General features: G+C 48.5%; 1 protein-coding gene across 2 annotated transcripts in view; it reads left to right on the top strand.

Annotated features, from left to right (window-relative positions):
* The first annotated feature begins 5,806 nt into the window (after positions 1 to 5,806).
* The window catches only part of vps13a (vacuolar protein sorting 13 homolog A), a 238,157-nt gene continuing 227,707 nt past the window's right edge, over positions 5,807 to 16,256 (top strand). For both annotated transcript variants that reach the window (XM_060931353.1, XM_060931352.1), the window contains exon 1: positions 5,807 to 6,065. In XM_060931353.1, the coding sequence (XP_060787336.1) occupies positions 5,966 to 6,065 (100 nt within the window). In that variant the 5' untranslated portion in view covers positions 5,807 to 5,965. The remainder of the gene's footprint in view (positions 6,066 to 16,256) is intronic.

The following is a 16,256-nucleotide window of genomic DNA, read 5'->3' as shown; positions in this document are numbered from 1 at the left end:
AACCCTGAAGAGCTCGTGTCCCCACACGGTCCCTCAGTCACAGTGAACCCTGAAGAGCTCGTGTCCCCACACGGTCCCTCAGTCACAGTGAACCCTGAAGAGCTCGTGTCCCCACACTGTCCCTCAGTCACAGTGAACCCTGAAGAGCTCGTGTCCCCACGCGGTCCCTCAGTCACAGTGAACCTTGCGGAGCTCGTGTCCCCACGAGGTCCCTCTGTCACAGTGAACCCTGAAGAGCTCGTGTCCCCACGCGGTCCCTCAGTCACAGTGAACCCTGAAGAGCTCGTGTCCCCACACTGTCCCTCAGTCACAGTGAACCCTGAAGAGCTCGTGTCCCCACACGGTCCCTCAGTCACAGTGAACCCTGAAGAGCTCGTGTCCCCACGAGGTCCCTCCGTCACAGTGAACCCTGAAGAGCTCGTGTCCCCACGCGGTCCCTCCGTCACAGTGAACCCTGAAGAGCTCGTGTCCCCACGCGGTCCCTCCGTCACAGTGAACCCTGAAGAGCTCGTGTCCCCACGCGGTCCCTCCGTCACAGTGAACCCTGAAGAGCTCGTGTCCCCACGCGGTCCCTCCGTCACAGTGAACCCTGAAGAGCTCGTGTCCCCACGCGGTCCCTCCGTCACAGTGAACCCTGAAGAGCTCGTGTCCCCACGCGGTCCCTCCGTCACAGTGAACCCTGAAGAGCTCGTGTCCCCACGCGGACCCTCCGTCACAGTGAACCCTGAAGAGCTCGTGTCCCCACGCGGTCCCTCCGTCACAGTGAACCCTGAAGAGCTCGTGTCCCCACGCGGTCCCTCCGTCACAGTGAACCCTGAAGAGCTCGTGTCCCCACGCGGTCCCTCCGTCACAGTGAACCCTGAAGAGCTCGTGTCCCCACGCGGTCCCTCCGTCACAGTGAACCCTGAAGAGCTCGTGTCCCCACGCGGTCCCTCCGTCACAGTGAACCCTGAAGAGCTCGTGTCCCCACGCGGTCCCTCCGTCACAGTGAACCCTGAAGAGCTCGTGTCCCCACGCGGTCCCTCCGTCACAGTGAACCCTGAAGAGCTCGTGTCCCCACGCGGTCCCTCCGTCACAGTGAACCCTGAAGAGCTCGTGTCCCCACGCGGTCCCTCCGTCACAGTGAACCCTGAAGAGCTCGTGTCCCCACGCGGTCCCTCCGTCACAGTGAACCCTGAAGAGCTCGTGTCCCCACGCGGTCCCTCCGTCACAGTGAACCCTGAAGAGCTCGTGTCCCCACGCGGTCCCTCCGTCACAGTGAACCCTGAAGAGCTCGTGTCCCCACGCGGTCCCTCCGTCACAGTGAACCCTGAAGAGCTCGTGTCCCCACGCGGTCCCTCCGTCACAGTGAACCCTGAAGAGCTCGTGTCCCCACGCGGTCCCTCCGTCACAGTGAACCCTGAAGAGCTCGTGTCCCCACGCGGTCCCTCCGTCACAGTGAACCCTGAAGAGCTCGTGTCCCCACGCGGTCCCTCCGTCACAGTGAACCCTGAAGAGCTCGTGTCCCCACGCGGTCCCTCCGTCACAGTGAACCCTGAAGAGCTCGTGTCCCCACGCGGTCCCTCCGTCACAGTGAACCCTGAAGAGCTCGTGTCCCCACGCGGTCCCTCCGTCACAGTGAACCCTGAAGAGCTCGTGTCCCCACGCGGTCCCTCCGTCACAGTGAACCCTGAAGAGCTCGTGTCCCCACGCGGTCCCTCCGTCACAGTGAACCCTGAAGAGCTCGTGTCCCCACGCGGTCCCTCCGTCACAGTGAACCCTGAAGAGCTCGTGTCCCCACGCGGTCCCTCCGTCACAGTGAACCCTGAAGAGCTCGTGTCCCCACGCGGTCCCTCCGTCACAGTGAACCCTGAAGAGCTCGTGTCCCCACGCGGTCCCTCCGTCACAGTGAACCCTGAAGAGCTCGTGTCCCCACGCGGTCCCTCCGTCACAGTGAACCCTGAAGAGCTCGTGTCCCCACGCGGTCCCTCAGTCACAGTGAACCCTGAAGAGCTCGTGTCCCCACGCGGTCCCTCAGTCACAGTGAACCCTGAAGAGCTCGTGTCCCCACGCGGTCCCTCAGTCACAGTGAACCCTAAAGAGCTCGTGTCCCCACACGGTCCCTCAGTCACAGTGAACCCTGAAGAGCTCGTGTCCCCATGAGGTCCCTCAGTCACAGTGAACCCTGAAGAGCTCGTGTCCCCACACGGTCCCTCAGTCACAGTGAACCCTGAAGAGCTCGTGTCCCCACGAGGTCCCTCAGTCACAGTGAACCCTGAAGAGCTCGTGTCCCCACGAGGTCCCTCAGTCACAGTGAACCCTGAAGAGCTTGTGTCTCCACACAATCCCTCAGTCACAGTGAACCCTGAGGAGCTTGTGTCCCCACACTGTCCCTCAGTCACAGTGAACCCTGAAGAGCTCGTGTCCCCACGCGGTCCCTCAGTCACAGTGAACCCTGAAGAGCTCGTGTCCCCACACTGTCCCTCAGTCACAGTGAACCCTGAAGAGCTCGTGTCCCCACGCGGTCCCTCAGTCACAGTGAACCCTGAAGAGCTCGTGTCCCCACGCGGTCCCTCAGTCACAGTGAACCCTGAAGAGCTCGTGTCCCCACGCGGTCCCTCAGTCACAGTGAACCCTGAAGAGCTCGTGTCCCCACGCGGTCCCTCAGTCACAGTGAACCCTGAAGAGCTCGTGTCCCCACACGGTCCCTCAGTCACAGTGAACCCTGAAGAGCTCGTGTCCCCACACGGTCCCTCAGTCACAGTGAACCCTGAAGAGCTCGTGTCCCCACACGGTCCCTCAGTCACAGTGAACCCTGAAGAGCTCGTGTCCCCACACGGTCCCTCAGTCACAGTGAACCCTGAAGAGCTCGTGTCCCCACACGGTCCCTCAGTCACAGTGAACCCTGAAGAGCTCGTGTCCCCACACGGTCCCTCAGTCACAGTGAACCCTGAAGAGCTCGTGTCCCCACACGGTCCCTCAGTCACAGTGAACCCTGAAGAGCTCGTGTCCCCACACGGTCCCTCAGTCACAGTGAACCCTGAAGAGCTCGTGTCCCCACACGGTCCCTCAGTCACCGTGAACCCTGAAGAGCTCGTGTCCCCACGAGGTCCCTCAGTCACAGTGAACCCTGAAGAGCTCGTGTCCCCACACGGTCCCTCAGTCACAGTGAACCCTGAAGAGCTCGTGTCCCCACGAGGTCCCTCAGTCACAGTGAACCCTGAGGAGCTTGTGTCCCCACACTGTCCCTCAGTCACAGTGAACCCTGAAGAGCTTGTGTCCCCACGCGGTCCCTCAGTCACAGTGAACCCTGAAGAGCTTGTGTCCCCACGCAGTCCCTCAGTCACAGTGAACCTTGCGGAGCTTGTGTCCCCACACGGTCCCTCAGTCACAGTGAACCCTGAAGAGTTTGTGTCCCCACACGGTCCCTCAGTCACAGTGAACCCTGAAGAGCTTGTGTCCCCATACGGTCCCTCAGTCACAGTGAACCCTGAAGAGCTTGTGTCCCCACACGGTCCCTCAGTCACAGTGAACCCTGAAGAGCTCGTGTCTCCCCGCGGTCCCTCAGTCACAATGAACCCTGAAGAGCTCGTGTCTCCACGCGGTCCCTCAGTCACAGTGAACCCTGAAGAGCTCGTGTCTCCACACGGTCCCTCAGTCACAGTGAACCCTGAAGAGCTCGTGTCCCCACACGGTCCCTCAGTCACAGTGAACCCTGAAGAGCTCGTGTCCCCACACGGTCCCTCAGTCACAGTGAACCCTGAAGAGCTCGTGTCCCCACGCGGTGCCTCAGTCACAGTGAACCCTGAAGAGCTTGTGTCCCCACACTGTCCCTCAGTCACAGTGAACCCTGAAGAGCTTGTGTCCCCACGCAGTCCCTCAGTCACAGTGAACCCTGAAGAGCTTGTGTCCCCTCACGGTCCCTCGGTCACAGTGAACCTTGCGGAGCTTGTGTCCCCACACGGTCCCTCAGTCACAGTGAACCCTGAAGAGCTTGTGTCCCCACACTGTCCCTCAGTCACAGTGAACCCTGAAGAGCTTGTGTCCCCACACGGTCCCTCAGTCACAGTGAACCCTGAAGAGCTCGTGTCCCCACGCGGTGCCTCAGTCACAGTGAACCCTGAAGAGCTTGTGTCCCCACACTGTCCCTCAGTCACAGTGAACCCTGAAGAGCTTGTGTCCCCACGCAGTCCCTCAGTCACAGTGAACCCTGAAGAGCTTGTGTCCCCTCACGGTCCCTCGGTCACAGTGAACCTTGCGGAGCTTGTGTCCCCACACGGTCCCTCAGTCACAGTGAACCCTGAAGAGCTTGTGTCCCCACACTGTCCCTCAGTCACAGTGAACCCTGAAGAGCTTGTGTCCCCACACGGTCCCTCAGTCACAGTGAACCCTGAAGAGCTTGTGTCCCCACACGGTCCCTTAGTCACAGTGAACCCTGAAGAGCTTGTGTCCCCACACGGTCCCTTAGTCACAGTGAACCCTGAAGAGCTCGTGTCCCCACACGGTCCCTCAGTCACAGTGAACCCTGAAGAGCTTGTGTCCCCACACTGTCCCTCAGTCACAGTGAACCCTGAAGAGCTTGTGTCCCCACACGGTCCCTCAGTCACAGTGAACCCTGAAGAGCTTGTGTCCCCACGCAGTCCCTCAGTCACAGTGAACCCTGAAGAGCTTGTGTCCCCTCACGGTCCCTCGGTCACAGTGAACCTTGCGGAGCTTGTGTCCCCACACGGTCCCTCAGTCACAGTGAACCCTGAAGAGCTTGTGTCCCCACACTGTCCCTCAGTCACAGTGAACCCTGAAGAGCTTGTGTCCCCACACGGTCCCTCAGTCACAGTGAACCCTGAAGAGCTTGTGTCCCCACACGGTCCCTTAGTCACAGTGAACCCTGAAGAGCTTGTGTCCCCACGCGGTCCCTCAGTCACAGTGAACCCTGAAGAGCTCGTGTCCCCACACGGTCCCTCAGTCACAGTGAACCCTGAAGAGCTTGTGTCCCCACACTGTCCCTCAGTCACAGTGAACCCTGAAGAGCTTGTGTCCCCACACGGTCCCTCAGTCACAGTGAACCCTGAAGAGCTTGTGTCCCCACACAGTCCCTCAGTCACAGTGAACCCTGAAGAGCTTGTGTCCCCACACGGTCCCTCAGTCACAGTGAACCCTGAAGAGCTTGTGTCCCCACGCGGTCCCTCAGTCACAGTGAACCCTGAAGAGCTTGTGTCCCCACACGGTCCATCAGTCACAGTGAACCCTGAAGAGCTTGTGTCCCCACACGGTCCCTCAGTCACAGTGAACCCTGAAGAGCTTGTGTCCCCACACTGTCCCTCAGTCACAGTGAACCCTGAAGAGCTTGTGTCCCCACACTGTCCCTCAGTCACAGTGAACCCTGAAGAGCTTGTGTCCCCACACGGTCCCTTAGTCACAGTGAACCCTGAAGAGCTTGTGTCCCCACGCGGTCCCTCAGTCACAGTGAACCCTGAAGAGCTTGTGTCCCCACGCGGTCCCTCAGTCACAGTGAACCCTGAAGAGCTTGTGTCCCCACACGGTCCCTTAGTCACAGTGAACCCTGAAGAGCTTGTGTCCCCACGCGGTCCCTCAGTCACAGTGAACCCTGAAGAGCTTGTGTCCCCACGCGGTCCCTCAGTCACAGTGAACCCTGAAGAGCTTGTGTCCCCACACGGTCCCTTAGTCACAGTGAACCCTGAAGAGCTTGTGTCCCCACACGGTCCCTCAGTCACAGTGAACCCTGAAGAAAGCACAAATCCACTCAGCGCGGATTCCCGCCGTTGCCTCCAGATGGCGCTCGTGCGCGGTTCTCGCCGTGACGTCGCTGTTGAGAGTGTGCACGCGGTCCCTCCCTGCTCGCCTCCAATACGTGTTTATTTCAGGAACCTGCTGTGCTGGAGCTTCAGGACGCGATAATCTGTGCGCTTTACAAACCGAAACTGAGGGGAAACATGCTGCTGCTGCGGGTCTGAAGAGCGGGTAAAAGATGGTGTTCGAGTCGCTGGTGGTTGACGTCCTGAACAGGTTTCTCGGGGACTACGTGGTGAACCTCGACAGCTCCCAACTCAAGCTGGGGATATGGGGAGGTAAACAGTGACACCCGGACACACCAACGCGCCTTTCACGGCTAACATTAGCGCCGGGTTTCTCTCAGGAACAGCAGCCTCATGCTGCCTTCATACAGAGCGAGCTGGCGGCTCAGCTAATCCCGGTCAAGTTCATACACAGTACTCGGGACAGGCAGTGTTATAATTCACATTAGCTAGCTTGGTGCTGTGGTTCAATACCAAACGGCTTTCTAGTTACCTGCACACGCGCGCTACATAGGCTTCGAAATCATGCCTCGTGCACCCTATTTAGTGCACTGCGCGGCAGGGAAGGAAGTATTTGGGATCCGGCGCATTAGTAATCCTGAGGGGGGAAACTGCAAAAGTCAAGTTGTTGCATTGGTTTTGTTTAATTTGTGTGTTTAGTAAACTATAAATAGTCTCAAATTCTAAAAGGCTCCTTAGTTCATTATGTCCGTACTTGCAGTAAATATTAATTTTTAAGAAATGTCAGCCATGTTTGTTTGAAACTAATTTGGGGTTTCTGAGAAGCTTCTAGATTCCTGAGCTGCACTTTAACATGGTCATTGCCTCAAAAAAGAGATCTCACAGGGTTCTGGAAAATATTTTCCCCTTGAAAAATAAAGTCCAGTAAGTATTCTTCACTTTCTTAGTCTGTGATGTTTTTTTTTCCCCTCCCATAGTTACCGACTTTAATACAGGTTCATACCAACCACAAATATTCACAATTCGAATGTTTGTACAGGTTCTCCATTATAAAACTTGGCCTAATAAAAGTCTCTAATAATAATAATAATAATAATAATAAAGAAGAAGCTTGATTTTGGGCACCTTGTGTACCATCAGGCTAAAATAAACCTCTTTTTATTTTGAGCTTATTTAAGGTTATTTTAGCATGGAGTTACTCGAGGTATTAGGACTCCGTTTAGCCTTTACTTCAGCCCAGAACTCGATCTGCAATTGAACAGAGTCGAGAAGAATCTCAGAACAAGAATCAGTGAAGGAATCCGATTTTCATGTCGATTTATGGACCGAACACGAAATGACACCGTGTTTATCATCGTGTTTATCATCATATATTGGCTGCTGAAAACACCAGGGGCTAAGTCCTGTTTACCTGGGGCTTTTATTTTGAAGGCGGAATTAGCATCAATAAGTTGAGGTTATCAAGTCAAGTCAACTTTATTGTCAAATATGCTATACATGCTCGGCATACAGCACAGATGAAATATCAGGCCTCTCTGACCCACGGTGCAAACAGGCAATGCAATAAATAAAAATAGAATAATTGAAACAAACAATATAAACACTCTAGATAGGAACTGGACACAAACACTCAAACAATATCTCATCTCCCATCTCATTATCTCTATCCGTTTTATCCTGTTCTACAGGGTCGCAGGCAAGCTGGAGCCTATCCCAGCTGACTACGGGCGAAAGGCGGGGTACACCCTGGACAAGTCGCCAGGTCATCACAGGGCTGACACATAGGCCAAGTTTACATTAGACCGTATCTGTCTCGTTTTCTTCACGGATGCACTGTCCGTTTACATTAAAACGCCGGGAAACGGGAATCCGCCAGGGTCCACGTATTCAATCCAGATCGTGTCAGCTCCGGTGCTGTGTAAACATTGAGAATACGCGGATACGCTGTGCTGGGCTCTAGCTGGCGTCCTCATTGGACAACGTCACTGTGACATCCACCTTCCTGATTCGCTAGCGTTGGTCATGTGACGCAACTGCTGAAAAACAGCGCGGACTTCCGCCTTGTATCACCTTTCATTAAAGAGTATAAAAGTATGAAAATACTGCAAATACTGATGCAAATACTGCCCATTGTGTAGTTATGATTGTCTTTAGGCTTGCCATCCTTCCACTTGCAAGTGGTAAGTGATATGCGCTGGGATCACACACACAGCGGCTCAGTCCCGAATCACTGCTCGTGGGCTATACTCGCGCGCTCTGTGAGCTGCGCAGGGCCGGAGTGCGCACCCTCCAGAGGGTACTCGTTGTTCAGGGCGGAGTGATTTGGAGCGCAGGATGCCTGCGGAGCCGAGCGTATCCGTGTATTGGTGTTGCTGTGTGCACGCAAATCGTGTATTGGTGTTGCTGTGTGCACGCAAATCGTGTATTGGTGTTGCTGTGTGCACGCAAATCGTGTATTGGTGTTGCTGTGTGCACATTAATCGTTTTAAAAACGTTAATCTGATGATCCGCTGATACGGTCTAATGTAAACCCCACCATAGACACAGACAACCATTCACACTCACATTCACACCTACGGTCAATTTAGAGTCACCAGTTAACCTAACCTGCATGTCTTTGGACTGTGGGGGAAACCGGAGCACCCGGAGGAAACCCACGCGGACACGGGGAGAACATGCAAACTCCACACAGAAAGGCCCTCGCTAGGGTTGGGCGGTATTACGGTAAGAAGGTATCCCGAGGTATCCAAAAGTACCAACGGTATCGGTCTCATTACCGTCTTTTTAAAAAATATATATAATATCTAAATAAATATGGAGTACATGAGGTCATAATATAAAATAATAAATTGAAGATCATCCCGAATAACTGTGTGATCGTATTTTCACTAATTCTATCAATTTCCTAAAGAAGTTCTCATCGCGTGCAGGGTTGTTTATGTCATTACCATGGCAACCCTGCGTGACATTTGGAGTCTGACAGAAAGCTTCGCAAGAGACTGAGCCCGGGGGTGTCATGGCTCAGATGGCTAAGGCACCGTACCATAAATCCGGGGACCCGGGTTCGATTCCGACCCGAGGTTATTTCCCGTCTCTCTCTCTCTCCCCCGCTCATTTCCTGTCTCTTATCTAAAAAAAAAAAAAAAAAAAGAGAGACTGAGACCGCGGTTGAAAGATGGCAAGTCAAGATAACGAGTTAGTGGAAAAAAAAAATACAACATCGGCAGTGTGGCAGTATTTTGGTTTCAAACCAAACGAAAAATCTAATATGTCCCCTAAGGCACACCATAGCCTGGGGTACTCCACTTCCACGAGATCTCTCCAATGAGTTGTGTTTTGAATAGGTTACATGAGTAACAACAAGGTAAAATAATATAACGTATGACATTTGGGATGTGGGTAATAAACGTTTGAAATGTCATCTACTGAAGAAACGGAAGAAAACATCGTAGCGTAAACTGTTAGGTTTCTGGTGGGAATTAGCAATGCGCTTGCTATCTTTGTTGGGTGTGTTAAACCGTATGGATTTAAGTGGAATAATTGTAAGGAGTTATGTGATCAAGACAACGTTTTAAGCAAGGTAAGGCCATTTGATTATTAATTTCCCCGCCATGGCATGACGTGGGCCCATATGATTTTGCCTTGTGCAGCTATCACGCATAGGTTCGCCTCATTTGCGCTGAAGAATATGGTTTATCGCGCAGTCTAAACGGACTTGGTTGATTCTTTTTCTTTTTTTTATTTCCCATGCTTGAAAGGGTATGATCCTGCTCATCGTGTACTTTTTTTTGATGGAGTAGGTGAAATAGTGCTGCAAATGGCGTTTCAACGCAGACATGTGTAAACGACAGTTGAATGCTATTTTCAAGATGAAGGAAGAGTTGCGTGATGCTTTGAAATATCTCTTAATCCATTCATCAATGCACAAAATTCGCTATGCTGCTTTTAAATAGTACATTTGAGGCATAGGCGCACGTTACACAGTAGGCCGAAACAAAATATTATTTTTTTCTCGGTAATACCGTATACCCCGGGAAAACACAGACAGTTTAAAGGTATCAAAATTTGGATACCGCCCAACCCTAGCCCTCGCCGGCCACGGGGCTCGAACCCGGACCTTCTTGCTGTGAGGCGACAGCGCTAACCACTACACCACCGTGCCGCCCACTCAAACAATATAAACAGTATAAATAAACAGTAAACACTAGATAAGAACTACACACAGACTAAACACTCAGACAATATAAACAGTATAAACACTCTAGATATGAACTAGACGTAGACTAAACACTCATATATAAAATATACACACACTTTAATATCTAACTTTAATATCTAATATCTTTAATATCCAGGGATGAGATTTCCGCTTTTTCTGAGCGAAAATCGATATTATGCCAAATCCGTTGAGTTGTTTTTTTTTTCGTTGAGGGGGGTTGGGGTATGTTCCTTCGTGATACTCAAGCATACGACGATGTTACATGTTTACATTTTCGCCATCTTTAGTCTCGCTAAGTCTCGTAGTAGAATACGTGTTATCTACAATGTAATTGGCCAAAACATCGCTGGCGAGAGCATGATAGCCAATCATAACCGTTCTTACAAGAGTGTGAGAGAGAACAAAAGCCAATCATAACAGTTCTTACAAAAGTACCCGCATCTGTTCTATTTTATCGAAACTTGCACATGTTCATCGTCGCTGCGCTTCAAAAATACGTTTCTCTTTCGTATCGGCTTTTTTACTCAAAATGCCGAATACAATTGACAAGCGAGACGAAGCGAAGGTACGTGAAATCGATGCTGGTATAAAAAACAGAGAGAGGACTGACAAGCTCTTGTCTTTGGCCAAAAGGCTGAAGAAGTCGTCGAAATGATTAAATGAAAATGAGAAGTGACTGTGAACTATAAATAATTGTATAAAGTGTACATAGACATTATCCCATAAACTTAGCATTCGTTTGATTTAGTACATTGAACATGTATATGATGGTCAGTAAATCTGAATTAATGCTGACAGTTTTGAAAACTTAAATATTTCAAATGACTTTGAAATCATATGCAACTAATGAGGACATAGGGTGACTGACCTTTTCTCCCTAAGAAATTTTATTTAATATATGAGTATTTTGATAATGAATAAAACTTATGTTTAATGTGAATTTAGTTTGTCATTTTTGTTGATCATAGATTATAACCATACCCTTGAATGTAGAATGTGATTTTATTTTGAATTCAAACAATACTCCTATTGATTTGAAACATATTTTCATGTAAATATATAAAAAAAAGACAACAGATTTTTTATCTACTACAGCTCAGATTGCAGGAAAAGTGGTTTGTAAGGCCTTATTTTTCAAAATTTTCCTGGGGGGGGTATCCCTCCCAGACCCCCGGCTTCGGGCGCCATCTTGTTTTCTGCTTTTTTGGTGACCACCCACTCTCATCCCTGAATATCTAATATCTAACTTTACAAGATATTATCACCCATACACATTCAAAAGTCATGATATCTTTTATTACTGATTTTTCACTGCTCTTTTTAGTGTAGATCTGTCTTTTATTATTATTATTATTATTATTATTATTATACATGGAGCCAAATTACTCAATTCTGATTGGTCAATCAAGGAGGGCTTCGGAAATGCTATTGGCTAGTTCGTTTCTTGGTTACGGTTGCAAAACTTAGCAAATTTTGTCAACAAAATGGCTGACTCAGCAATGCAGCGTTTCGCTATATTTGACGAAGAAATGATAAGGGTTGTTTTACAATCAGGGTACGCAAGCTAAAAATCACATTTAGCACTTATCTTCAATATCAAAAGGCTTGACTAAATAAACTTGGTTGTTTATTGTAGCCCTGTGATAGCTCTATTTACCATGCAAAAAAAAATGTGGTGATAACGTTATTTTTGGTGAATGTATGGCAATATGTGTCATATTTAGCAAAATTACTCGTGTCATTTAGAAAAAGTGCTTTTTTGACCACAGGTAGCTCCAAAAGGGATGCACTTAAATCATTCTTTATACCATCAAACAAATATTTGGTTCCATATCATTGGAAACATAGTTAAGTTTTAATGTTGAATGCCAGTAAGTTTTCAGACTATTTTGATCAAATTAGTATGTAATTGTGTCAAAAAATGTCCTCTCCGAGACAGCTAATTCTTCAATATAAAATAACATATCTAAAATGATTATTTTCATCCTAACATGTGGTCAAGATATTGGGACATAAATATTAGAGACAACTAACACAAAGCTCACAGCCTTAAGGCCAATTTATGCTGACAACGCAGTCCTTGCAGATGGCGTCGCAGATGGCGTCTGCGTAGCCCCCCTCCACCTTCACAAACGCTCTGCGCGCACCTCCCAAAAATTGTGACCACCGCAGAAGCCTCGCAGACAGCGTCGCAGACAAGAGGGCTCTGATTGGTCCACTCTACATCCACTGTACACGCACTTCCACTTCCCTACTTTCCCGGTTTGGTTTGTTTTCACGGCCGCCATTTTTAAAAACACGAGCAAAGAGGGAGCAGCACGAAGAGCGGTTGATCGAGGAAGTACGGACATCTATACGACTCCAGTTCTAGTCATTATAAGTAACCAGAGGATAAGCACTCCACTAACCACACCCACCAACTACTCCTAGCGATTTCGCGATTTCACGCCCCCTTGCGTTGTGGCGGTGAATAACATCGCGCACGCCTGTTACTCCCCGCTCAACGATAAATTACAACTGTCTGCGAAAAGCTATCTGCGAAAGCCTTGTCGCAAGAGCATGCAGAGGCCTTTATATTTAAAAGCACTAAGTAGTGGATTCTGAATTGTCAAAAAAAATGTCCTCTCCGAGAATCACTTCATTTGTTTCTCCCAGCCCTGCTTAAAGCTACACTTAATCTTGTTATAATACAAACTATTACACATGCCTATCTGTTCTTTAACTTGTCCTTCACTTAAAAACTGGTACAAGAACCAGTTTGAATCAGTTTGAATTTTGGACCCCTGTGACACAAATTTGTACCCTGATTGTAAAACAACCCGTAAACCAATTGAAAGCTGCAAGCGAAAATGAAAATGCCCCCCCAAAAAAGGACGAATTTTTGGCTTTCCGTGTTTAAGAAATAGGCCGCAGAAAGACAAATAAATAAAAGACTCTGTAGTGGCGTACGAATGCTGAGAGTTAGACAAGGTGCTATCGCGGTTTTATGCAGAAGTGAGGAAGGAAAATGGGGAAAACCACTTTCAATATCCTCGCGCCGTGTCATGATGAAAGACGCTTTAGAAACGGATTCAAACGTGCAAGATTGGTTCAGAAAACGTGAATGACAAATGTGAACTTGAATGGCTTCTGAAGTATGAATTTGGCCCTGTATATTATAAACAAGTAATCGTATGGTTCCTCGTAGAATTAAGGATCAATTTCACTCGGCCCCATACGATTATCTATACTTATCAACATCCATAATGTCTCAGGAAACTGACACGTGTCAATTGACTTAAATATCACTAGTCAAGGGCGGCACGGTGGTGTAGTGGTTAGCGCTGCCGCCTCACAGCAAGAAGGTCCGGGTTCGAGCCCCGTGGCCGGCGATGGCCTTTCTGTGCGGAGTTTGCATGTTCTCCCCGTGTCCGCGTGGGTTTCCTCCGGGTGCTCCGGTTTCCCCCACAGTCCAAAGACATGCAGGTTAGGTTAACTGGTGACTCTAAATTGACCGTAGGTGTGAATGTGAGTGTGAATGGTTGTCTGTGTCTATGTGTCAGCCCTGTGATGACCTGGCGACTTGTCCAGGGTGTACCCCGCCTTTCGCCCGTAGTCAGCTGGGATAGGCTCCAGCTTGCCTGCGACCCTGTAGAACAGGATAAAGTGGCTAGAGATGATATGAGATCACTAGTCAAGTGTAATCATCAGTTTCATTTTAAAAAAAAAAATAATTTCTCACTCGTGTGTCCTTTAGGGCCACCGATTTTAACCCCTTCAGACATGATGTGCTTGAAAGTTGGTGAACCCTTTAGAGTTTTCTGTATTTCTGCATAAATTGCCTAAAACAACATCAGATTTTCACGCAAGTCATAAAAGTAGATAAAGAGAACGCAGCTAAACAAATGAGACACTTGGTCATTTATTTATTTAGGAAAATGATCCAGTATTGCGGGTGGCACGGTGGTGTAATGGCTAGCACTGTCGCCTCAGAGGAAGAAGGTCCTGGGTTCGAGCGCAGCGGCCGGCGAGGGCCTTGCATGTTCTCTTTGTGTCTGTGGGTTTCCTCCGGGTGCTCCGGTTTCCCCAACAGTCCAAAGACGTGTGGTGAGGTTAATTGGTGGCTCTAAATTGACCGCAAGTGTGAATGTGAGTTTGTCTCTGTGTCAGCCCTGCGATGACCTGGTGACTTGTCCAGGGTGTACCCTGCGTCTTGCCCATAGTCACCTGGGCTTGCCTACAACCCTGTAGAACAGGATAAGCGGCTACAGATAATGGATGGGTGGATCCAGTATTGCGTGAGTGTTAAAAGTATGTCAACATTTGCTTTCAGTATCTGGTGTGACCCTCTTGTGCAGCAATAACTGCAACTAAACGTTTTGTATTCAGTATACAACCATGTATGTGCCTGCCAATTTTCATGTAAATATCTTGGGGGGGATTTGATCTCGTTCGTTAATGAGGCCCATTTTGGACAATGTGAGCCTCATACAGAATATTAGGTCACTTTTTTTTTCTAAACAATTAAGCCGTTTCTTCAATCTTGGATTTGCGGATAAGCATTTTAATTTTGTAAAAAGTATGCTGTTTAGCATTCAATTCTGAATTCAGTGACTGAAGCAATTTGGACTGAATTTAATTTTTCACCTAATGTGCCGAATAAGATCTTGAAAATGTGGTCTTTTTGTTTAATTTTCTCGTCATTCCCATGCAGTAGTGATGGCACGCCGCCATGCAAATGTTATACAGTGGTGCTTGGAAGTTTGTGAACCCTTTAGAATTTTCTGTATTTCTGCATAAATGACCTAAAACATCATCAGATTTTCACACAAGTCCTAAAAGTAGATAAAGAGAACCCAGTTAAACAAATGAGACAAAAATATTATACTTGGTCATTTATTTATTGAGGGAAATGATCCAATATTACATATCTGTGAGTGGCAAAAGTATGTGAACCTTTGCTTTCAGTATCTGGTGTGACCCCCTTGTGCAGCAATAACTGCAAGTAAACGTTTGCGGTAACTGTTGATCAGTCCTGCACACCGGCTTGGAGGAATTTTAGCCCGTTCCTCCGTACAGAACAGCTTCAACTCTGGGATGTTGGTGGGTTTCCTCACATGAACTGCTCGCTTCAGGTCCTTCCACAACATTTCGATTGGATTAAGGTCAGGACTTTGACTTGGCCATTCCAAAACATTAACTTTTATTCTTCTTTGGTAGAACGACTTGTGTGCTTAGGGTTGTTGTCTTGCTGCATGACCCACCTTCTCTTGAGATTCAGTTCATGGCCAGATGTCCTGACATTTTCCTTTAGAATTCGCTGCTATAATTCAAAATTCATTGTTCCATCAATGATGGCAAGCCGTCCTGGCCCAGATGCAGCAAAACCGGCCCAAACCATGATACTACCACCACCATGTTTCACAGATGGGATAAGGTTCTTATGCTGGAATGCAGTGGTTTCCTTTCTCCAAACATCACGCTTCTCATTTAAACCAAAAAGTTCTATTTTGGTCTCATCCGTCCACAAAACATTTTTCCAATAGCCTTCTGGCTTGTCCACATGATCTTTAGCAAACTGCAGACGAGCAGCAATGTTCTTTTTGGAGAGCAGTGGCTTTCTCCTTGCAACCCTGCCATGCACACCATTGTCGTTCAGTGTTCTCCTGATGGTGGACTCAGGAACATTAACCAATGTGAGAGATGCCTTCAGTTGCTTAGAACCCACCAATATCTCAGAGTTGAAGCTGTTCTGTATGGAGGAACGGGCTAACATTCCTCCAAGCCGCTGTGCAGGACTGATCAACAGTTACTGGAAATGTTTAGTCGCAGTTATTGCTGCACAAGGGGGTCACACCAGATACTGAAAACAAAGGTTCACATACTTTTGCTACTCACAGATATGTAATATTGGATCATTTTCCTCAATAAATAAATGACCAAGTATAATATTTTTGTCTCATTTGTTTAACTGGGTTCTCTTTATCTACTTTTAGGACTTGTGTGAAAATCTGATCATGTTTTAGGTCATATTTATGCAGAAATATAGGAAATTCTAAAGGGTTCACAAACTTTCAAGCACCACTGTATGTTACGAATCTCCCATGATGCTCTCTGATTTTATGTCCGCCATCTTTGTGGTATAGTATCCATGGCGACCGTGGAGAGTACATTGGCGAACTGTAATTTCTCACAAATATATCGCGAATTGAGTAATAGTGACCAGGTCAGGTTCGGGGAAAAGATAAAAGAATGTTCAGGGGTGGAGCCGTACAGCAGTGTTGTAGAGTATGAAGACGATGTAC

Source organism: Neoarius graeffei, chromosome 10 (assembly GCF_027579695.1).
Source record: "Neoarius graeffei isolate fNeoGra1 chromosome 10, fNeoGra1.pri, whole genome shotgun sequence".
In the NCBI taxonomy this organism is placed as follows: domain Eukaryota; kingdom Metazoa; phylum Chordata; class Actinopteri; order Siluriformes; family Ariidae; genus Neoarius; species Neoarius graeffei.
The sequence above is the reverse complement of the archived record's forward strand: the minus strand, read 5'-3'. Positions and strand labels throughout refer to the sequence as shown.